We start from the raw sequence: 23098 nt of genomic DNA, 5'->3' as shown, positions 1-23098 counted from the left end.
CGGAGCCCTCTGCAAGTCACTGACTTACTGGAACAGCAGAAAACAAACCCAGCAGAAATGGCAGCTGGTTTCTCCTCTCTCAGCCAGCTCCCAGCAGCTCCAGGGAGGCAGCGGAGCCGGGGAGCGGGGCTGCCGGAGGGCGAGCGCCAGCTCCTGGACCCTGCTCTGCTGTGCAGTGCCGGCGGGCGAGTCCTGCACAGGACGGGACTGGGGCCACAAACCAGCTGGAAAACGCTGCTCCAGATGCAGGCTGGGAGCACTTCTAGACTGAAATACTTGTCTGTCTGCTGAGGTATTTCCTTTCCTGGCTGAAATCCGGATTTTCTTCTAGCACATGCACACAAAGCAAAAAAAAAAAAAAAAATTGTATTGCTTATTCAAAGGATGGAGTGCAACATGAAATCAGTCGGTGATGCGGTTCGCTCAGTGGGGGCAGAACTTCTGGGCACTCAGGGCTGCAGCCAAGCTGAGAGGGGGGCCGAGAGCCACGACCGCATTTAGGGACTGAGACTGTCCAGCTGATACCCCACACAGGGAGCAGGGACCTTCTCCCAAGATGGGAATTGCCTCCTAAACATCTCCCCTTTTACAGTCACAGCCCCTGCCTGTGAAGGCAACCAGAGCTCACAACCGAGTCCCTCCCTGCCTCCTTGCCTTCCCAAAAGGGAGGCGAGCAGCTGAGGATAGCTGCAGGAGAAGAAAAGGTCAGGAAGAGCTCAGAGAGCCTACGGCCCGCGGTGATGGATGCGTATGCGGAGATGGGACGCGTATGTCAGCAGACGGGTGTGTGTGCACCAGGTCAGGTGGGAACAGACAAGGTGAGGACTACGGACCGGGAGGAAGAAGAAAGGAGCTTTCGCATGTGAAGCCAGCTCTGCTCTCTGCATCCTTCAGAAAGGGACCGTGTGTCACAGCCCCCGTTTCTGCTCCCCGGCCCAGCCAGCCTCCCCCTTGCCCCGCACAGGCCTGGTCGGAGCCACGCTGTAAGCTGGGAAATGCTCCCCAAGAAGCTTGTTGTGGGCGACACGCTGCTGCCCTCGCAGCGGGCCCATTCCAGCTTTGCACTGACGTTAACGCACGATGCTCAGCCACGCTCTAGTGCAGCACTCTGTATGTATTCCCTGCTCACTGCTTTGGTTTCACAGGTTTGGTTACTGGTATTTTAATACTGATGTTTATTTTTAAAGATATAAATAAAATTTAAAGTAAAATTATTTTAAAATATTACAGTGACCATCAGTAGCCTCCTGCCTCCTTGCCTGGCTCAAGCTAAAAGCCCCACCACAGCTTCAGCCAAGGGAGAGCCCAGCACAGCCCCCGCCCCGAGCAGCTGCCTGCACGTTTCAGTTCATTCCCTGCAGGTTTATGAACTGGCTCCATCCATCAGTCTGGTTTTCTTCCAGCTGAACTGTCCCAGTCAGGAACCACTTGGGTACCGTGGTGCCTTCTGGCCCGTTTCACTCCGCAGGACCAAGCGGGACGCTGGGACTGGTCCTACCCCTGGTTCACCCTGCTGCTCCATGGGATGCCAAGTCACCTTCCTCCTCACATGGCCAAGGGATATTCAGGAAGGGCTACAGCAGCTCTGAGCCAACGCCACTACAAGTTTACCTCTGTTTGGCCACTGACTCACAGCTGGTGCCTCCTGTGTTGCTCAGCACAGGCAGGACTGGCAGCCAACAGAGCAAACTGGTCACTGCTGCAGCTGTGTGGGGAACAAACAGCAGCCAGACAAGTACCAAGGTGGACTTCTTGCACTCATAGGTAGTTCCTAAGAGCTCTGCTGCATCACACAACTCAGTTTCAGAGCACGGGGTGAGTCTGCACACCCTGAAACACCACCAAAGAAAATCAAGAACTAGATCAAGCAACAGCACAAGCACATACTGACTCCAGGTCACAATATCCACCTCAGGCCACCCATGAGCTGACCAGGGCACAGCAAACACCTGCAGGAGGGGGAAAAAAAAACACCAACGCTCTTTCCACACCAGCCCCAAAAGCAATCCTCAGTATCTGCCCAAGTTCAGCAATTTGAACATCTATTCCAGAAAGTGTTCTCCAAAGCTTTAGGATACTCAAACCCTCAATCCCACCTGCCCCTAAAGCACCTTGATCAAGCTCAGGACATGGAAGGGCAAAGAACACGACCACAGGGTCAGCAGCTGCAGACCCCACTCGGTTCAAACACACCACAAACCAGTATCACTGTATTACCAGCTGGAAAACCAGCAGTACCTCAAAACCAGTCCTTGAACTGTGAGTTTTCAGGCTCATTCCCAATCCTCTCAGCTTTGCTTTTACTTTACTTAACAGCCTAGAACAATGAATCTTTCTAGCTGATTAGGCAGTAGAAGGGAAAGCTGAGGAAAAAAAACCCGAGTGAGATTGATTTACTAACTCCTCTAAGGGGAGGGAGACAAGCACTGGCTGTCTGTGGGTGACTGCCAGGAAAGACAGCAAGCAGGTGTATTTATAGAAGAGCTTAGTGAGGACAGAAAGACGGACGCAGCAGGCTGTTGCTTTGCAAGCTGCTACAAAGCTTGACTTTCAGTTTGTGATTAAATTCCACAGAGGTGCAGTTCAGTTTAGCAGTGCCGCTTCACCCGTTACATACAGAAAAACACTTAATGAACACATCAGGATTAAGGCTGCTGCACTCAAAACAGAGTTATTTTTGTTGTTAAGGGACAGGTTCATAAAAAAGCGAGAATGCAGTCATATGATGATGAAGGTGTTATTGCCAAGGGGCAAGGGCTTTAAATTGAAAGAGGAAAGATTTAGGTTAGATCTAAGGAAGAAATTCTTCCCTCTGAGGGTGGTGAGGCACTGGCACAGGTTGCCCAGAGAAGCTGTGGCTGCCCCATCCCTGGCAGTGTTCAAGGCCAGGTTGGATGAGGCTCTGAGCAACCTGGTGCAGTGGAAGGTGTCCCTGCCCATGGCAGGGGGGTTGGAACTGGATGGTCTTTGAGGTCCCTTCCAATCCAAACCCTTCCATGATTCTATGGTTCTATGTGCAGCCCCAGCAATGAGCTTCTGTGCCTCTGCTAGGCCCAACAACAAACCAAAGGGCAGGTGCACAAGCACTGAGACAAACCAGGCCATCCAATGAGCGAGACGTGGGCAAGAGGCTACCAGAAAAACCCTTTATTGCGCCAGCGCCACCGCCGCGCTCCTCTCCAGCCGTGCCCCGCGTCCGGCCGGGCAGATGCCAACCGGCCGCTCTCGGTAAGCGCCGCCAAGCTTCATGTTCTGAAAGAGAAGGGCGCGGGGCACGGCGGCTCAGGGACGGCGCGCTCCCGGGGCGCGGGCAGCCGCCCGGGCCTCGCGCTCCGCCCCGGGGCTCACCGGCTCAGCGCAGCCGCCGGGCCTCGCGTTCCGACTCCAGCAGGGTGAGCACGTCCCCCTCGCGCACCGGCCCCTTCACGTTGCGGATGATGGAGCGGCTCGTGTCGTCCATGAACTCCACGCGCACCTGAGGGGAGAGGCGCCGTCAGCCCGGCCCGGCCCGCCCCGCCGCTCCGCGCCCCGGCCCGGCCCGCTCACCTGCGTGCACTGCCCCTGCGAGCCGGTCCGGCCCAGCACCTTCGTCACCTGCGGGGACAGAGCAGTGCGTCAGAGCCCGGTACCGGTATCGGTTCCCGCCCGCCCCGGCCCCGAGCCCCCACCCTGGCGAGCTTGATGGGCTGCACGCGGCTCGTATCCATGGCGGCTCCGTGCGGCCGGGAAGGGGCGGAGCCGGCCCGCGCCGCTTTATATAGCGCCAAGTCTCGCGAGACTCTCGCGAGACGCCCGCGCGTCTCTTCCGCACCGCCTCATTTAGCGCCAAGTCTCGCGAGAACCCGCGCGCCTCTTCCGCGCATCGTCTCGCGAGACTCCGCGCGCCTCTCCCGCGCAGCCTTATACCGCACCGAGTCTCGCGAGACCCTCGCGACTTTATATTGCGCCAAGTCTCGCGAGACACCCCGTGCGCCTCTCCCGCACCGCCTTCTACAGCGCCAAGTCTCGCGAGACCCCCGTCACTTTATATTGCGCCAAGTCTCGCGAGACCCCGCGCGCCTCTCCCGCCTCCCTCTCCCTGCCCTTCACAGCGGCCAAAATGGCGACGGCCACTCGCCTCGTCCAGCGCATCCGCAACTTCTTGGCGGGGGTAAGGGCGGTTTCGGCTTTCAGCGCCGCCGGGAGCACCGGGTGCTGCGCCCCGCCGCGGAGCCACCGGCGCAGGTCAGCGGCCTGCGGGGGGGCCCAGTCCCCGGCCTCGTGTGAGCCGCTCTCCCCTTGCCTTGCAGCGGGACCTCCAGGCTAAGCTGGCGCTGCGCTACACGGAGATCTCCAAGAGGTACCGGCGCGGCTGCGGGTTGCGCGCTGAGGCTCGTCGGCCGCGATTGATGTTCTGGAACCGTTTATTTGGTTTTTTGTTTTGTTTTTTTTTTTTTTACAGAACGCAGCCGCCCCCTCGGCTCCCCGTGGGTCCCAGTCACAAATTCGCTGATAATTATTACTGCACGCGGGACGGGCGCCGAGAGTCTCTCCCGCCCATCGTGGTCGCGGCGGCGCAGAAAACTCTGGCTGCGGGGGGTCAAGCTGGCAGGTAGGTCTGACCCAGTCGGTCCCACCGCTCTTTGAGCCGAGTGGGTTTAAGCCTTGTTTGACAGCGCCAGAAATACATCAAAACTCTTCCAATAAGCAGGTTGGGTTTCATAGGTTAGTAGATGAAAGATTGAAAAGCTAATTGAAGAATGGTAAAAACGAATTGAAGAATGGTTGGTAGAAGAATGGTTGAAAAACTAAGAAGTTGGTAGAAAAACTAATTCTTTGTGTCTGTATCTCCTCTTGAATAAGCAAGATGGCTGGAAGTTAGCTTAGCCAACCCCTCTAGTGCAAATAAATAAAAAAAAAGGTCCTCCTGATGAAATCTGAGTCTGGTTTTCGTAGTGTTGCTAAAGCTTCTTCTCTCTCTTCCCTCCTCTACCCCAGTTCAGGCTCCGCAGTGACAACAGCTGAAAAAACCCCAGTGACACCAGGACCAGTACTTAAGAAGTGGGAAATCTCCAAAGACCAGCCCTATTTGTGAGAAATAAATGTGATGAGGTGAGACGTGCGGGTCAGTTTGTTCCCACGCAGCGTTCCGATGGAGCAGCCTGCGGTGGATTTAGCTGCAGTGATGCTGTGTGGACCTTGTCCTCATGCTGCTGGTGCCTGACTAATAAATGTATTTAAAGCTGTGATTATCCCCCTATCGAGTTACCCAAATGGCTGTTTTTTAACACAGTTTTGGGTGTGAGGTTTTCATGAGGGGATAGCAACGCAGTGCACGTGTTTGAGCTTTGGCTCAGTGAATTTGTAGCTGTCTGCGATCCTGCTTGGAGGTGAGGCTCAGATCACACCTGAGATACCACTTCACCTGTGCCTAGGCCTTCACACGTCCCGCTCCCCGTTCGCCCGTGCCTGGGGACTCTGTGCCATCAGGGAGTCGAGGCCCCGTTTGGATCTTGATTATTGCAGGTAGGTGAGATTCGGGGTGCTGCACCTGGTCTTGGTCCTGGCTTGGCCCATAAATTGGGTGTTCTGATGGAGTTAATTCCAGACTTGTCTCAGTAGCTGCTTTGGCTGGGCTGGGAGGACCGGAAGAAGCCTTCCTCCACAGCTTATTCATTCATCTGACTTGGGAGCACTGTGTCCTTGGAAACTCCACTCCATGCAATCTGGCACCAACTCCTTCCTCTCTCTCTGTCCCTTGTCCTTGAGGGAAGCGGCTCATCTCTGGCTGTTGGCTAATGCTGTTGAGCAGCAGAGCGCAGTACTGGTGTCCAGACTAGGTGCAGTGAGTGGTTCTCTGCTTGTTGCACTCTTCTCTCTAGTGCTCCTGAGCATCCTGGTGGCTGTGGGTTCCGTTGCTACGTGGGGCCTGTCCAAAGCAAAAAGCAGATCTGACATCTTTGGTCTTGAAAAAGCATCCACGGAACAGCTGATGCCTGACAAGAGCCAGCCAGGCTCGTTTCCCTGAGCTGAGGAAAACACACGCGAGCTGAGATGAGAGTTAAGCAGCCTGTGGCACGTACTTCATGTGGTGGGTGGCCTGCCCTGCTGGTGTACCTGGTGACTGTGGTGAGCCAGGCTGGTTATCACAGAATGTGAATCACGAATCACAGTTATTTGTCAGTGATTTGTCAGAATCACAGAGTGGTTTGGGTTGGAAGGGACCTCAAAGATCATCCAGTTCCAACTGCCCTGCCATGGGCAGGGACACCTTCCACTACACCACATTGCTCAAAGCCTCATCCAACCTGGCCTTGAACACTGCCAGGGATGGGGCAGCCACAGCTTCTATGGGCAACCTGCTCCAGTGCCTCACCACCCTCAGAGGGAAGAATTTCTTCCTTAGATCCAATAGAAATCTCCCCTCTTCCAGTTCAAAGCCATTGCCCCTTGTCCTGTCACTACACGCCCTTGTCCAAAGCCCCTCTCCAGCTTTCCTGTAGCCCCTTTAGGTACTGGAACGTGCTGGAAGGTCTACCTGGAGCCTTCTCCAGACTGAACACCCCAACTCTCCCAGCCTGTCTCCAGAGCAGAGGTGCTCCAGCCCTCAGAGCATCTTTGTGGCCTCCTCTGGACCCGCTCTGACAGCTCCATGTCCTTCTGCTGTTGGGGACCCCAGAATCACAGTTATTTGTCAGTTATTTGTCAGTCACAGCTGTTGGTCCGTGCCCGGCTGGAGGGTGCTCCCCGTGCCCCCCAGCTCTGGCAGGACGCTGACGCGCTCACGCTGGGGCTCCGCCGCCCGCCGCAGCCTCCCCCGCTGCCCCCTCCGGGGGCAGGACGAGGAGCCGGCGAGAGAAGCGGGGCCCAACGCGGGTGCCGAGCGGTGCGGGCGGGGCCCGGCGGAGGGGCGGGGCCGCCGGCCAGCAGGGGGCGCCGGTGCCGCTGGGCGGGGCCTCCTCCCGGGCACGCGCCTCCTCCCATTGGTGGCGGTCACACCCGCGCGCATGCGCGCTGCCAGCGCGCGGCCGGCTTCTTAGAGGAGCGGCGGCGGCGGCGCGTCTCACGGGCGGACGGAGGGGTGGCCGCGACATGGCGCTGCTGCCGCCGCTTCCTCTGCCGCTGCTCCTCCTGCTGCTGCCGCCGCCTCCGCCAGCGAACGGTGAGCGGGGGACCGAGACCCGGGGCGCGCGCGCGCGGCGGCAGCGCGCCTCCGTTCCTATTGGCTGCCCGCCGCACACCCTTCGCCCTCATTGGCGGGTGCGGCCCTACGCCCTGCGCGCGGGCTCCCGCGGGTGGGGGGGGCCCCGGCGCCTCCTCACGTGCTGTCCGACCCCCCCCCCCCCCGCAGCGTCCCCGTCCCGCTGCCCCCCGGACTGGTTCCAGTGCGAGCCCGGCGCCCCCTGCTTCCACCGGGAGTGGCGCTGCGATGGGCACCCCGACTGCGAGGACGAGCGAGACGAGCGGGACTGCGGGACGGCGGAGCCGGCGGCACCGAGTCCCGACGGCGCTCAGGGGACCCCGGCGGTGCCGCCCACCGGCAGCGCAGGTACAGGGGTTGCGGGGGACGGCGGCGGAGCCCCGGCTGGCCAGCGCCGTGCGCGGGGGGTGATTTCCTCCGTAAACCGGAGGAAAGCCGTTCGCCTCGGGCGGTTTTGGCCGCGCCGAGACGGCCGCGTTCGGCACGGCGTGCTCCGGGCGGGGGAAGCACGGCGGGCTCAGCCCCACCTCGAGCTTTTTCCGGCGTTTCAACAGCCCACGGCTCCCTCGGGGGCTGCCTTTGAAGTACCTTCTTCCAGAACGTGCTGGCTGCTTCCTTCCAACAAGCCAGTGAAACTGGAGTCTCTGAAGTCCGCCCTTCTGAGCTCCTCTGATCTCTGGGAAGGGGCGAGCTGAAGGGAGCAGGATGGAGAAAGTGTTTCTGGGCAGGATCGGCATCCCCAGGGCTGCTTGTGTCTGCTGCTCTCCTCCGAGGTGCCCCGGAGCTTCCCGTGGCACAGACCTGTTGGCTGTCCCAGGTGCTTAACAGTGCTGCTCCAGCTTCCTCTATCCCAGGGGTTTCTGTGGCTTTTTGGGAGCTGGAGCAGCACGGACGTGGAGAGGAGGAGGATTACTGCAGGTGGGAGAGACTATTTGGCTTCGGTGCCTGCACCAGTTCAACTGGTAGGTGGGGAGATGAGCTGCAGTTTGGTTGTACCTGTGGCTTCCCGGTGCCACGAGGAGAGATTAGGACGCTGCAGCTGGGAAATTTTCCAGCTTTCCCCGTTATACGTTTCCAGTAGGACTTTTTTCCCCTCTGTTGTGCGCTAATCACAGTAACGGCAGATAAGATTTTGCTTAAGTTGAAAAAGGCCTGTTGGCGCTCTTGAGGTGAACTGGGAACTCAGCCAGGTTTGGACTGGAGACTGCTTTGAATGCTGACCATACGGTGAGTTGGAAGCCTGATGGACTTCTTGCTCTTTTCTCACAGGGCCTTCAGCTACGCCTGTGCCTACACCCGTGCCTGGGAACTCTGTGCCACCAGGGAGTCGAGGCCCCGTTTGGATCTTGATTGTTGCAGGTAGGTGAGACTTGGGGTGCTGCACGTGGTCTTGGTCCTGGCTTGGCCCATAAATTGGGTGTTCTGATGGAGTTAATTCCAGACTTGTCTCAGTAGCTGCTTTTGCTGGGCTGGGAGGACTGGAAGAAGCCTTCCTCCACAGCTTATTCATTCGTCTGACTTGGGAGCACTGTGTCCTTGGAAACTCCACTCCATGCAACCTGGCACCAACTCCTTCCTCTCTCTCTGTCCCTTGTCCTTGAGGGAAGCAGCTCATCTCTGGCTGTTGGCTAATGCTGTTGAGCAGCAGAGCGCAGTACTGGTGTCCAGACTAGGTGCAGTGAGTGGTTCTCTGCTTGTTGCACTCTTCTCTCTAGTGCTCCTGAGCATCCTGGTGGCTGTGGGTTCCGTTGCTACGTGGGGCCTGTCCAAAGCAAAAAGCAGATCTGACATCTTCGGTCTTGAAAAAGCATCCACGGAACAGCTGATGCCTGACAAGAGCCAGCCAGGCTCATTTCCCTGAAGGGTGAGTTTCTTGCTCCACATGCGCTCTGTATACATGAGGGAGAAATGCCCTCTTGCCCTACGTTTTAGGCTCTAGAGCTTTCCCCTCTGGGGGTACCTTTTCCCAGCTGTTCCTGCTGCTGGTCAGCCATGTGCTTGGGGTTTCAGTCTGCCCTGAAGCAGGAGAACTCTCCCCTCACCTTCCTCACCATCAGGCGTGAAGGCTCTTGCTTGACTACAGGGATAGTTGCACAGCCTAGTCCGAGAAGATGCTGGCTTTTGGTAGTGATGTGCTGGTCTGTCTCCTTCCTCCGCTGCCGAGGAGGCTGAGCACTCGTGCTAAGACACTGATCTTCTGGTGTGGGTTGTTTTCCTCCACTTGGCACAAACTGGAGTCAAGCCAGGGGTTTGGCTGTCAATAACCAGGTGTTTTTCTGTTCTTGTAACAGGGATCTTTGCCGTGAGGTGATAAGATGGGACTAGCCTGACCTCCCTCCCGCTCATCACAGAGACTGACTGAGTTGGACCTAAGCTGTCAATTCGGGGTTGTTACACTGGAATAACAAGAGGATGCTCCCCTTGGAAATGGGTCTTAGATTGTGGGACTACTTTGGCACTGGAAGTAGCACAGGGCCTTCCGTGGTGCTGTGAAATCACCCCTCGCCAAGGTGGTAGAAATCTCTTCACGGTTCTTGCCTCCAGGGGCTGTTAATGCTGTTTGTCACCAGTGTGGCCTTGGACCCCGAGGTTTTATTCTCCATGAAATAGAGACTCGTGTCTCGGATTGAAGTCTGCGTGTCACCAGACAGCTCGGTGCTGTACGCTCCTCAGAAGAACTGGCAGCAGGGGAGGAGGAGGTAACTGAGCAGTGCCTCTCCACGGTTGACCACGTTCTCCTTGCACAAGTGTTCACTGAGCGCACAAACGATGGAAAGCTGCTGCCTTGGCTGCTGCTCTCTGTGCCTTAAAGGTGAGAACTTGGCTTGCCAACCAGACATGGGTCATCAGCCTTAGAGCAGGAGTTTTCCACTACTCGATAGTGCGTGAGTGCTGCTGTACCCACAGGAAAAACTTCTCTATGTGGTACGGAGCACCGAGATATTCCACTGCTGCTATTTTTAGTACCAAGAGGTCATCCGTAAGGGTGCACGCAGCCTCACATCTGTTCCACAGGGACAAGTGGAGAGTAGCTGATGGGGAATGACACAGGAGAATAAAGAACTTGAAACTAATGACTTCTGCATTATTTTTTTTTCGTGCATTTGCTTGGGTTCTGTAGTCGGGAGGCTGGGGACTGCGTCCCCTTTGGATTGTCACGTCCTGGGAAAGAGGACTCGTGGTGAGTGGACTGGCATGGGCAGAGAGGGAAAGCGAGGGCTGCCGAGCCTGCCTGGGGCTGCAGTGACTCCAGCACACGTCAGCTGTAACAGGAAAAAATGAAATACTGGGAGCAGAGTGATCGGAGCGGGTGCAGACAGGAGAAGCAGCTGGCCCTGGCACCGGGGGCGCTGCTGCAGGATAGGTGACAAGTGGGAAGCTTGGCAAGAATGAGGTGAAAAACTTCAGTCTGCACAAGCTTGTTCCTTCTTCGTTAGAGCAAGTGGAAGGAGTGGGGTGCCCAGCGGAGCGGGAAGGTGCTTCAGGAATGCCAGTGGGACAGGGCTGAGCTGGGGCTGATCAAAGTGCTGGTGCTGCCAGGGCACGTGGCAGAGGTCAACTGTCACCAGCTTGTCCCCGATCATCCTCTTAGCTCGAGCTGCCGCGCGGAGACGTGCTGTTCCGTGCCGCGGGGCAGAGCCGCGTGCTCCACGCGATGGGCAGCGGTGGGTGAGCTCAGCAGTCGCAGCCTCTTCCCGCGGCGAGATCGCGCAGGTTTTGCTCGTTGATCCCTGAGCTGAGCGTTTCGGGGTTGAAAGAAACACGTTTTTATGGGTCTTGTGCCAAAGACTTGGGGCCGTGTTTGTAGCAGCAATTTGCCTCCCCCTGTCTGGTGCCAGAAGCGTTTTTGTTGGCCTAATCCTCAGGCTCAGAGACTTCAGTGGTGGTGGAGCTTGAGCTGCTTTTCAGCCTGGGAGCAGCTTTGTGCTCCAGGTCTCTGCGTTGCATTTGGTCAGTTCGTGGAAATCATTTTACGCGCTGAGGTAGGGTTGAGTTGTGGTGTAAGACATCAAAGATGAGCCTGTTTAACTTTGGTTCCCCTTTTGCTTGCAAATCCAGAGTATTCTTTTCCTCTCTTCAATTCCCACGGTTCAGGGGAACTTTTACTGCGTATTTGCGTTTCCAGTGTCCCGTTCCGTGCTCGTGGCCCTGCCTGTGGGAGCGATGGGGCTGAAGGCCGGTGTGATGAGCAGGTGGCACAGGGCAGCGGTGCAGGAGCAGCCTGTCACGTTGGGGATCCGCTCTGGCACCGCGTGGAGGGTAGGATGGTTCCTTCACCTCTTCCCCTCTAAAGCCGTGCTGTGGGGTTTTGAGGGATGAGCTGGGAGGTGACGACTGTTTCCCTTCTCCAGGCTACGACAGCTGACGGAGCAGGGGCAGCTGCGTTGGCACTCGTGTGCTTAACGAATGACTGATGCCAAGAGCAGCATCTGCTGTGGGGGTACAAAGCTGGTACAAACCCTGCGTGTCCGCACCTTTCTGTGCCTGGAAAGGGTGTTTTTTCCAGGTTAAATCGAGGCAAGATCATGCTGTCTCTTCAACTTGGAAATGCCCTCCTTGGAAATGGGGTAGTGCGTGACAAACGCAGACAGCTAATAAGGACGGAGTAAGGAAAAGGAGCTGGAAATAGGTCCTTACATAAAGGCCTAGTGCTTCAAGCTCATTATGGTCTTAAGGAGCGGACACTTAGCTGCCTCCGACTCCTACGATGCAAACCGCAATCTGATAAGCAATCGGCTTTGGGAACCCGGCAGGTGCCACGTGGCAGCATGAGACGGGCAGTGCCCCTCGGGCAGCACCTCGCCACTGCTCCTCTGAGCTCACGGCACTCGTCCCAGTCAGCGTATGCCGGGTGGGAGCGTTCCCATGAAGATGCTGTCCCACATGCCGTAACGGGAATCGCTGCTTCGGAGGGTCGGGCACGATGAGGGAGCTGGGGATGAGGCGGGCGAGTCTCTCTGCCAGCCTGAAGATAGGGGATCGCTGGGGCTGCTGCCGGACTCCGGAGGAAGAGGAAGTCCACATCCCGTTTGCGCAGGACAGCCTGGTAAAGCAATGGAGCTCCATGCAGAACGTGACGGACAGAAACCTGGAAAAATGCAAGACTCCCATCCAAAGGAACAAGTACTTGCTCAACATCAACGTGGGTGGCACGTTGTTCCAGATAGCTTACAAAGTAGCCGCCCGCTATCCCGTCACCAGGCTCGGGAAGCTGGCGCTTTATACGGACCCTATGAAGAAGCTCCAGCTCTGCGATGACTACTCAGTGCAGAAAAATGAGTATTTCTTTGACAGAGATCCTTCCATTTTCCACTACATCTTCCACTTCTATCGCAGCGGGGTCCTGTGGATAATGGATGAGATGTGCCCCAGTAACTTTGTGGAGGAAATCGAGTACTGGGGGATCCATCTGAAATACTCTCAACGCTGCTGCCGGATCCTCTTTGAGGAAAAGCAAGATGAACTCAGCGAGTACCTGAAAATACAGAAGGAGCTGGAGGCAGAACTGGAGCCGGTGGACTCAGTGGAGCACTTTGAGGGCAAATTTCTGGGACGGTTTCGGAAGGCGATCTGGAACCTCATTGAGAACCCGTACTCTTCTATCCCAGCCAAGATCATTGCTGTCATGTCGAGCTTCTTTGTGCTTATCTCCATCGTGGGCATGACACTGAGCACAGTGGAGGAGATGAAACACAAGACAGGGAAGATGTGGATGGAGCAGCTGGAGATGATCTGTGCCATCTTCTTCACCTCTGAATACCTCATGCGGCTCATCTCCTCCTCCAGCTTCAAGAACTTTTTGCGGGCAGCGTTTAATGCTGTAGACCTGGTGGCCATCCTGCCCTTCTACATCCAGATCCTCTTTGAAAATCTGGATGAAGGGGACGTGCTTTACCATGAGGAACTGCACAAGGTGGAGAGCGTGAGCAAGCTGGGCAAAGTCCTCAAGCTCATCAAGCTCATGAGGATCTTCCGCATCCTCAAGCTAGCGCGTCACTCCACCGGCCTCCGGGCCTTCGGCTTCACCATGCGCCAGTGCTACCAGCAGGTTTGCTGCCTCCTCCTCTTCATCGCCATGGGGGTCTTCACCTTCTCTGCTCTCATGCATTCAGTGGAACATGATGTCCCAGGCACCAACTTCACCAGTATCCCCTACGCGTGGTGGTGGGCAGCGGTAAGGCGTGAGCACCTTCTTCCAGAGAGAGGTGCAGTGGGGTTGCGTGGGCAGGGGCTGTCCTGGTGCTTGACAGAGTCACCGCTGCTGCTGGCCAAGGGGCAAAAAAAGGCTCGGTCTTCCCACCAGCTCAGTACTGGTGGGAACCCAGAGCCCTGCACGCGCTGAGAAAAGAAATCAGAGGCTCAGAAGCTGGTGGTGGAGTGGGATAGTGGGACAGAGGTGGTGACCTGGGGACCTCCAAGCCTGGGTTAGTGACAAGGGGGTTGTGACTCAGCCCGGGGTTTATCTGCCATGGGACGTGCGTGTCGGGTGGGCACGGCTCAGAGCCGTGGGCAGGGGGGCAGCTGCTTGGGGCAGCCCGAGGCTTGTGCTGCCCGGCTGGGCGTGGGAGGCGCGAGGGGGTCCACGCTCCTGGGGCTGAGCTGGGGGACCCAGGGAACCAAGGAACCGCGGCCCCACCGTGTGCTGCAGCCAGGGGCAGGAGCCCTCGTTTGCTGCTCTGCTCGTGCCGGGAGCGTCAGCTCCGCTGAGCCGAGTGCTATAATAAACCTGGGATTATTTCCCATGCGGAGCAGCTAAAGCCCTTCGGAGCCAGGGGTTATGAGGGCATCTTGACTCACGGACGAAATGATCCCACAGATCACTTCTGCTCGTATAATCCCCTTTGGCCACCACAGGCTGCCTGCTTCAAATTCATCCCTCCTCCAGGAAGTGCCAAATCCCCAAATTTGAGTGTTTAAATGTCACGGGCTGAGCGTGTCCCCGGTCAGCATCGCTCCACGCAAAGCCCAAACCTCTCTGCCTCGGCTCTCGCCCTGTCCCCGTAGTCCCGCTCCCATCAGCTAAACACGGTTCCTCTGGGTGCATCCCTGGGCAGTGCCTCTGTTTCCTTCGGAGGGAGGCTCCGGGAAGCTTCGTTCCTGTGGGACCGGGCAGCTTATGGCCAGGAAACATCGGAGCCGCTGCTCCGTGGGGAGAGGAAGCTCCAGCAGACAGTCTGGCTGCGGAGGAAAGTTCAGCTCAGTGATGTCCAGCTGCTTTTGAAGAGACACACATGAAGGGGAGGAGGGAGCTGGGAGGCTTCGCTCTGGGCTTTGCTGCTGGGGCCTCATCCAGCCCTTTCTTGGGGCTCTCTGAGCCCGCCGGGTGCATCCGTGGAGCTGAGCCCTGGCCATGCTGGGTGCTGGAGCAGGGGCAGCCGAGCTGGCTGCAGTCACGGTGCGGTGCCATTCTCAGGTCATACCCAGCTCCCACGCAGGGGCAGAAAGAGGTGGGTCTCAGCACTGGCAGGTGGGGTCTGCTGGGCTTCCTCCCGTAGGATTTCATCCTTTCCCTTCCTCACCCAGGTCAGCCTCTCCACTGTGGGCTACGGAGACACTGTGCCCGACACGGTGCTTGGCAGGATAGTGGCGTTTGGCTGCATCTCCTTTGGCATCATCCTCAACGGCATGCCCATCTCCATCCTCTTCAACAAGTTTTCTGACTACTATGCCAAGCTGAAGGCCCACGAAAACGAGACCAGTCAGTCACTCAAGCTCTCCAGGAAGATCCGCTTGAAGGAGCGAGTCCTGCGGAAGCTGTCGGAGTGCTGCAGAGCTGAGCCCCGCTGTCACCACTGACCAACAGCCCTTCACCCCCCGGACACCCCCTCCACCATGCCATGTCCTGCCCTCCAGCCTGGCCATCCACTGGCAGGTCCTGGTCCCTGGGGAGACTCCTCCACTCGGGCAGCAGCATCTGGGGGGGCTGCTGTCGTACAGGTGCCACTGCCGGCTCGGGCTCTTTGGGGGGATGAAAACATGAACGTGACCATGTTGTGACCTTCCTCAATATTGTGTGCTCAGCTGCTGTCCTGCAGAGCGGTCAGTGAAGTTCCAGCACGCGGTATAACCACGGCAGGATGTCTGTGTCGTGGTCTGGGGCACCCAAGGACATGGGGAGCGAGCGGTGGGATGGGTGCGTGGGGCTGACGTCTGTCACTTGTCTGAGGATGGTAGAAGTGGACACCCGTGGTGAGATGAAGCCTGGGGTGACACCTGTGCAGCCGCTGTTCTGCTCCTGAGTTGAGTGAGGCACACACAGGCCCCCTCCGCCAGACAGTGGTCCAGGACCCCAGGACTCCTTCCCACCAAGCAGAGCTCCAGCCCAGGCTGCGCCCAGTGTGGGGACTGGGGTGAAGGCCCCCGGGAAGGGCTGCGGTCGGGCGTTCCTCCAGCCAAACGCGCGGCAAGTTCCTTCCCACTGCCCTGGGGCACAGTCCTGGCTCGGGACGCTGCTGCGACGGGAAGCGCAGGGACGCTGCGGGTGCAGAGCTGGCAGCCAGGGCATCCCCAGGAGCAGACTTTTAATAAACCAGGCTAAAACCATTCGTTGTCTTGGGTTATTGGCCAGTTACTTTGGGTAATTCAGAAACTGCTCGTAATTCGGGGGTGAGGAGGGGATGTCGTCCCAGAACTCGTGACCACCTCTGCATGGGAGGAGGGGGCTCTCATGGGACATGGGTGAACCTGTCTGCATGTTGGTTTTGGGATGAGGTCCCCGGCCCTGGGTGTGTTGGAAGAGGCACTGGGATGTCTGCCTGTGCTCGGGATGCACCGGTTGGCTCTGCCCTGTGTTCACACCCCAGCGGTGGTGGGGGACAGTGGGGAGCATGTCTGGGGGGCCACAGGGGAGGGATTTGCCCTCCAGTGTGGGACTACACTCAGCGAATGAGCTCCCGACTGGTATCCATCCCTCCCCTGGCTGGGACTGGGAGATGGTGCCCAGGCTGCAGGGCAAGTGGTGGGGAACTGCTGCTGGTGCTGCTTTCAAGTGAGCCATAGGAGGAAACTGGTGCCCATGGGGCTGAGGTGGGATTTGGTCACCTGTAAGCTGAGCTTAGAGACAAAGAGCTGCTGGAGGGGGTCCTGGTGTCGGCCTGGGGACCACAGTTAAACCGGTGCTGTTGGAAAGGGGGTGGCAGGGCTGAGCCCTCTGACAGGGACAGCCCCGCTCCTGCTGAGTCCCGGACCGCAGGGGACAAGGGGGATGTGCCAGCAGGTCCAAGGCAGGGACCCCTGGCCTGACTCCCAGCCCCGACACCCGCTCCCTGGTACCCACATCGACACTCGCCCTCTGTACCACCCCCCAGCACCGACCCGACCCCACAACATCGGTCAGCTCTGTTTTCCACCCCTTTTTTCTTCCACAAGAAACCCCTCTGAGTGTGGCGCAGCCTCCTCCGGCCATCCTCACCCACAGTCACCCTTCCCCACCACCCACCCGCCCCAGCAGCATCACCTCTACATCCCCCCCTCACCCCAGACCCCGTCACCGCATCCTCCCACGAGCCCCATCGCCTGCTGAGGGGTCCCCTCCCTGGCTGGTGGGTCCCAAGATGATCTAGCAGCCACGGAACGGGGCTCAGCAACTGAACACATCCCTGCCCGGAGACTCCGCTGCGGCTGCGGCTTCATCTCCCCGCTGGCACTACCCCTCCCTGTGCCCGCAGGGTGTTTGCTCGCCCATGGCCGGCCCCGCTCCCACAAGCAACCCCTCGGAGAACGGCACGTTTAATAGTTCCTCTGAATTCATTTCACAAGCCACAACAATGCAGAAATGTACAGACATTTACAGGCCACCGTACAGACGGTTTCTGTCATATATTAGTGCTCTTGCTATATACATATAGTACAGCCTGCGGGAAGCCTCCGCGCGGGCGAGGAGACCTGTACCCCCACGCAGGGCACCCCGAAACGGAGCCGTTGCCCTGCGGCTGTGGAGTTGCACGGGCTCATCCAGGTTGATTTCATCAGAGCTCAGCCCTGAGTCTTCCTGGGCACTACCAGGGGGTGATGCCACCCGGGGCATTGCTGGGCATCCCCTGGCTTTGCTCCCCCTGGTCTCTTTTGAGGGGTTTTGCACAACAGAGACCCCTGCCGAGATGCTCTGGAGGGAGCAGGAGCAGCCTTCACCACGGCAGCGTTTCCACTGTCCTGCTCCTCGTGTCTCAGTGGCAGCCGCAGCTCCCGGCCACCATGTCGTCGTACTGCTTGAGGACCACGTTCTCATCGTCGTCGAAGTAGAGGAGGTTGATGGAGTAGAGCTTGTCGGGCACGCAGCAGGGGCTGCTGACGCCCTCGCTCAGCTTGAGGGCGTTGATGATGGACTGCACGGTGGCGTGGTTCGTCGGCCGCATGTTCTCGCCCAGCGGGAAGGGGCAGGAGCCTTTGCAGTGGTAGGCGTTGTACCCCCGTGGCGAGATGATCCAGCCGGACCAGCCGATCTCCTCGAAGTCCACGGACAAGGGATGTTTCTGGCAGGGCTGGAGCCGGTCCAGCGAACGCGTGCTGCGCAGCCCGCCCCGCTTGGGCACCGGCATCTCGGCAGGGAGGGCTGGAGCCCGAGGCTGTAAATCTGCCAGAAAGGAGCAGTGATGCCATTAGCCATCGCTCGAGCCTGGGAGGAGGGAGAACGTGCTGCAGCCACCCCCTCCCCGCAGGTTTATCTGCAGCCACCCGGTGCAGCGAGCCCTTCGGTCACAGCCTGTCGCCAGCCCAGGCAGAGCCACTGGGACGGACAACCCCACGGCTGCACCCAGCAGGGCAAGCAAACGCCAGATTTACATCTGCAAGCCCACACCCCTGCACGCTAAACCAGAAAGGAGACAGCTTCTCCCTCCAGCCGGAGAAGGAGCTTTGGATTTGCAGGGAGCACCCCAGCACCCCGCGGGTGAGGGGATGGTGGCACTGAGAGCGCCGTGCCAGGGCGTGCGGGACCCACCTGGGAAGCCGGCCGTGGGCAGGGATGCTCCCCGGCGCCCGTCATCTGTGAACAGGACCAACATGGGCTTCTTGCTCTCGTGGTGGTCCCTGCCGGACGCGAACCGCAGCGGTGGGGGGGTCCAGCGGGCTCCCTCCCGGGCCCTGCACCGTCACCAGCAAACCCTGGTTGCTGCTTTCGTCTCCGGTCCAGTCGCGAACCTGGGGATCCAAACCAGCATCACCGCGGTGCCACGGGCTGGGGCGCACACCGCGCTGGCGTCCCCATGATGGGTGCCAGGCAGCAGACCCGGCGCTCCGACAGCACCGCGACAGCGCGAACCAGGACCCCGCCGTGGCCATGCTCCGTCTCCCCGCCGTGAGACAGGGCTGAGCCGCTCAAGGGCTGCAGCACTGGGCACACGGCTGCAGGAGCCAGCACCAGTTATCTGCAGAGCACTGGGACCGGTCTGGGGCAGGACGGAGCAGCCCCTGGGGCTCTTGGCCAGGCTCTTACTCCCCTCCCAGAGGCCGTATCCCCCCAGATCGCTGCGGAGAGCACAGATAGGAAATTGCTTGGGAGCCCAAAAGGCCACTGGGGATGAAATGGGTTAAAAAAAGCTCCTGCACGCAAACCCTCAGGGTTCCCTCTGGGCCACCCAGGCTGGGGGAAAAGCAACTCACAGCCTGTGTGATGGCAAAGACCTCCCAGCCCGAGTCCTGCAGCGGGACGAGCCTGGCTGCCAGCAGCTTCTTCCCTCCCGGGGCATCCGGCTCGTTCTTCTCCAGCACTTGGTAGACGCTGACCTGGGGAAGGCAGCAAAGGGCCGTTACCAGCGGCGGGTCCAGCCCCGGACACAGGTATTGGAGAAAAAAAGCGGTGAGAGATGGGGCATTGTCAGCTCGGGTCTGCCAAAACCCGCGGGTGCCTCGGCTGGTGCGTGCACGACCCAGGATGATATTTAAGAAGCTGCCGTGGTTAAATCGTCGTGATTCTCTGCAACGCCGCGACATTCGGTCGTACGAATTGCACAGGGGTGGGCTGTGCTCCCGCCGCAGGCGAGTGACCGCAGCGTGCCAGCGGCGTTCCCAAACACAGGCTGCGGCACATCCTCATTTCCATCCCCATCCCCGTCCCTATCCTGTCCCCACCCCCGTGTCCATCCTGTCCCAATCCCCGTCCCCCCCCCTCACCTGGCAGAAGTGGTGCCTTTTGGGCCCGTCAGTGGCCCTCGGCCGGAGGCGGAAGAGGTGCAGCTCTGCCGTCAGGATCTTCTCGCTCTTGGCCACGCTGGAGAGGACAAAGAGGAACCGCATCTTCTCGCTGTGAGCTGGAGGGAAGCATGGGTTGAGGAGTGGAGCCGAACTGGAGGCGGCACCACCGCCCACGGCGCTTGGCCCCTTCCCTCAGCCCCGTCCCCAGCGCCACGGGGATCCCCTGCCCTTACTTTTATCCAAGAAGCTGCGGACCGTGTTGCCCTCCAGGATGTCGGGGTTCTTGGTGACACCGTCCGCGTTGGCGACGGTGTTGAATAGATCCACCATGTACTGAGGCGGCTGCTTGAAGTGGGCTGGGGGGGGCGGAGGGTCTTCCATGCCAAAGACTTCCAGGAGCCTCTTCAACGCCTCAGCCCGCCGGCTCGCCGCGCTGACCGGGCTCGGGCACGCCGGCTTGGCCAGCGCCAGAAGCAGCAGGATGGTCCCCAGCATGGCTCTGCTGTCCCTGCCCCAGCTCGACTGCCCCCTGCCTCCCCAGAGCTGCATTTATAACTCCTGGGAAGATGGATCCATGTCAAGTATGCACAAGAGCAATCAGGAGGGTAAAGAGAGCTGATTGCCGCGCTAACAAGGTGCGAAACTGGGCTCCTGGGCACCCTGCACCAATTAGCCCCAGTACACAAGTGGGAGCAGAGGACGGCTCAGCCCCCCCACTCCCTGGGGCTGGTGGGGGACGTGGGGGTCTGAGGCTGCGCAGCCCCTCTGCACAGCCCTGCCTGGGCTGCGTTTGCGCTCTGTAGGAGACAAACTGGTGTTTAATGATGGCACTAATGGGACAAACAGGAGGACCCTTGGGGGGGAGGGGAATGCAGCCCCCCCCACTCCAAGACGAGCAGCCCTTTCCCACCCCGTCCTGCTGCAGCAGCTTGTGCCACCCCACTGTCGGGAGCGGGGAGCAGCAGGGGGCTCGGTGTCCCACCGCTGTCCCTGTCCCATGTCACCATCGGTGTGGGTGCCCGGGGACCCTTCACGCCGCAGGGGTGGCCCAGGCTGCTGGTCCCCCAACACTCCACGCCGCGACACCCGCGTGGAAGAGCCTGAGGAGCCGAGGCTGGGGCGCAGAGCGCGTTCCCAGCGGAGAACCGGAGAACCCCGGGGGCTGCAGCCTCCTTCCGCAGCGCTGGCTGGTGGCAGCAACTCAGCAGCAGAAGGAACCAAACCGAAAGTGAGCTTTTTTGTTTTAAAAAAACAAAAACAAAACCAAAACAACCCCAATTGGCTTCCTGGGGACTAAAAGGCATTTGCTGCTAATTCCTGAATGCTCGATATTAGCAAAATATCGATATTTTTGATACATCTCGATATTTTCAAACTATTGAACCCTACGGACTCCGGATGACGGGATAAAAGCCAATTCTTTTGCTCTTACTCCCCAGTCACAGAGAAACTGGGCTGGTGAAGGTGGATGCGTTGACACAGCGCGCTCGGACCCGACATTTGCTGCTCGTTTCAACGCCGTGTGACCGAACAGGAAAAATTAACGTTACACAACACCCGCCGGTGCGTCGGATGAAAAGAGCAGGACTAGAAAAGCCTATTGGATCTTACAGGGAATAGGGAAACCCCCTGGGAATGAGGCCCACAGGTTCGGGCTCTGCAAGATGCTCAGCACGGAGAGGGGTCAGCGCCGTCCGTCCGTCTGTCCGCTGGCAGGGATCGAGCAGCGCTCCCCGGCCATTCCAGGCCACCGTGATAGGAGACAAGCCCAAGGCTACTTTGCCCTTTGGTGTCTATAATTTATTCTAACCCAGGTGAAAGGGCTGTTAATTATCCAGAGTAGGCAGGGAAGCAGTGACAGGCTTGAGTTAATTAATAGAGGAAACTATTCATATCCTCTGCAGCCTTTCCTTCCTCTTCCCGGCTCACCAGAGGCAGCGGCACGTCCTGCGGGATAACTGGGGCTGCCTGCAGAGAGGGTACCTCTGCCCCCACATGCCAACCGACCTCTTTCCCTCTCCTCTCCAACTCCTGCTCCACATTTCGGAAACGAGAGCAGCTGGGGCTGTGCAGCCCCCAGCCCATGCCAGACGCCCGCATCCCTCTGCACCGACGGTGCTCCTGGGATGCCCGGGCAGACGGAGAGGCCACGGAGCTGCACAGTGGAGCCCCGAGGAGCTGCGAATTGCCCGTGATGTTTATTTTACAAGGTGCAAAACATTTTGTAGAAGGTTCGTTTATACAAGCCCTGTTTAAAATAGCTTTTTTTTTCACAAAATAGGCTTCTCCCATTTACATATACTACAGACAGTCTGGAAGGGGTCTTGTGGCAGCCCCACCTGCAGCCCCCCAGCCCTGCTACCCCCTGCACTTGCACTGCCGGATGGCAAAGTCCTGAACGTGTGTACGTCGTACCGGTGAGGGGAGCAGCGGCCGGAGGTGGCTTCTGCCCAAATCAGACATTTCTCTCCACCTTGTGACTCCCTGTGGTTAGAGACAAACCCGGTACACCCCCAGTACATTCTCTGCCCACCACACTCGGGGCCCTGCGTTCCATCACCTGGAAAAAGGGCAGACGCCCCAGGCCAGGGTGGGGGAGAAGGAAGGCAGTTTTCTTCCAGCAGCCTCTATTCCTTACTCCTGGTGTAACTCAGGGAACTGTCTCCTCCCTCTCTGCCTGCCCAAAGCGGGGGTTATTGCTTTTTTTTTTGTGGTTTGATTTGCTTCCCTTGGCATTCGTCACCTTTTTGTGTCTGCGAGAAACACAAAGTGCTGCCCCCCTGGCTTGAAACAACTGCCCCAGAGCATCCTCCTCCTCCTCCTCCTCCGGCCCCACGGCATTGCCAGCAGGTGCGGGGCAGGAATGGCACATCCCAGGCTGGAGAAAGCCCCTGGCAGGACCCACCTGCTCCTGCTATTGCGGGGCACCGTGAGCTCAGTAACCAGCTGCCCAAAGGGCCGGATCTGGCAGCAGGTTATTCCTCATCCCTTGGAGCAACGGAGCAGCACGCGTGGCCCAGGGGGTGAGCTGTGGGGGCCACCCGAAACCCTCTCCCGTGTTACCCTCCCAGCTCCTGCCCCAGGAGCAGCAGAGGAGAGGGAACAGCCCAAACCTGCCTCCGAACCTCTGCGGATGAGCCCAGGAACGAGAGCGGCAGCATCCCCACACCTGCGCTTACCCGAGTCAGCAGGATCCCCGGAGAAGCAGCTGTCCAAGCACCTTCCCACATCGATTTCCTGCAAGATTTGCAAAACAAAGGTATGAAAATGCCCCGCAGCACCTCGCTGCGGACACCCCGGGGGAGCAGCCCCCACCCCCGGGCTCTACAGACACCCTGAAAGAGCGCGGCAGCGGGGCAAAGCTGGTAAGGAGGAGTATTTTGGGGGCACAGCGGTGGTTTTGGCGTCAGAGGTCCCCGTGCACAAAGGTATGTTGAAGTCGAGAGCACAGACTCCGTTGAACTGCGATACTTAATGATGAAATAACTTCTGAAACAAGTATCTCCCTGCTCCCTTCATTATTTTTTAAAGAAATCCTCACCTCAAAGCCAAGGCCATCTGTTACCTTATGGCACTGATGCACGCACAAATCAACGGCAGTAAAATCCACTTTATAGCGTAAGGTGATATAACCGTGAGATTTTTGCCACTATAGTTTGTGGGCAGGGGGCGTTCAGCAATACCAGGGTGAAGCTGCCCACGTCAGAGCACCCACCCGGCCCTTCCAACCCCACGGTGGGTCGGGCAGCAGAGAGGAGGCCAAGCCATGGGAAACCAACCTTGAGC

General features: G+C 58.7%; 5 protein-coding genes across 6 annotated transcripts; 3 read left to right on the top strand and 2 right to left on the bottom strand.

The window, feature by feature from the left end:
* Positions 1 to 3129: 3129 nt before the first annotated feature.
* RPS28 (ribosomal protein S28) lies at positions 3130 to 3717 on the bottom strand. Its single transcript, XM_086627645.1, has 4 exons — positions 3669 to 3717; positions 3547 to 3594; positions 3349 to 3475; positions 3130 to 3252 (listed from the first exon to the last, which is right to left on the bottom strand). Exons 1-3 carry the CDS (start codon positions 3705 to 3707, stop codon positions 3353 to 3355), a joined length of 210 nt encoding a protein of 69 aa, XP_086483771.1. The 5' UTR covers positions 3708 to 3717; the 3' UTR covers positions 3130 to 3252; positions 3349 to 3352.
* A 363-nt stretch (positions 3718 to 4080) lies between these two features.
* On the top strand, positions 4081 to 5225 carry NDUFA7 (NADH:ubiquinone oxidoreductase subunit A7). 2 transcript variants are annotated; one of them, XM_086627770.1, is made up of 4 exons: positions 4081 to 4150; positions 4290 to 4339; positions 4442 to 4591; positions 4978 to 5225. In XM_086627770.1, exons 1-4 carry the CDS (start codon positions 4100 to 4102, stop codon positions 5072 to 5074), a joined length of 348 nt encoding a protein of 115 aa, XP_086483896.1. In that variant the 5' UTR covers positions 4081 to 4099; the 3' UTR covers positions 5075 to 5225. The 2 variants fall into 2 exon arrangements, with proteins under 2 accessions (XP_086483896.1, XP_086483895.1); XM_086627769.1 differs by having other exon boundaries at positions 4081 to 4159; positions 4230 to 4339.
* A 1846-nt stretch (positions 5226 to 7071) lies between these two features.
* CD320 (CD320 molecule) lies at positions 7072 to 10016 on the top strand. Its single transcript, XM_086627508.1, has 5 exons — positions 7072 to 7141; positions 7331 to 7528; positions 8450 to 8539; positions 8896 to 9044; positions 9472 to 10016. Exons 1-4 carry the CDS (start codon positions 7072 to 7074, stop codon positions 9039 to 9041), a joined length of 504 nt encoding a protein of 167 aa, XP_086483634.1. The 3' UTR covers positions 9042 to 9044; positions 9472 to 10016.
* Positions 10017 to 12104: 2088 nt separating this feature from the next.
* LOC104377398 (potassium voltage-gated channel subfamily V member 2-like) lies at positions 12105 to 14977 on the top strand. Its single transcript, XM_009984186.2, has 2 exons — positions 12105 to 13355; positions 14705 to 14977. Exons 1-2 carry the CDS (start codon positions 12105 to 12107, stop codon positions 14975 to 14977), a joined length of 1524 nt encoding a protein of 507 aa, XP_009982488.1.
* Positions 14978 to 17346: 2369 nt separating this feature from the next.
* Positions 17347 to 19807, bottom strand: LOC147526721 (bone morphogenetic protein 2-like). Its single transcript, XM_086627869.1, is given in 6 exon segments — positions 17347 to 17753; positions 18120 to 18228; positions 18230 to 18319; positions 18782 to 18904; positions 19292 to 19428; positions 19546 to 19807. Coding segments are annotated over 6 exon segments (1128 nt in total).
* Positions 19808 to 23098: the final 3291 nt, after the last annotated feature.

This window comes from Tauraco erythrolophus, chromosome 28 (assembly GCF_009769465.1).
Source record: "Tauraco erythrolophus isolate bTauEry1 chromosome 28, bTauEry1.pri, whole genome shotgun sequence".
Classification (NCBI taxonomy): Eukaryota; Metazoa; Chordata; class Aves; order Musophagiformes; family Musophagidae; genus Tauraco; species Tauraco erythrolophus.
Note: the sequence above shows the minus strand (reverse complement) of the source record. Positions and strands in the feature narration are given on the sequence as shown.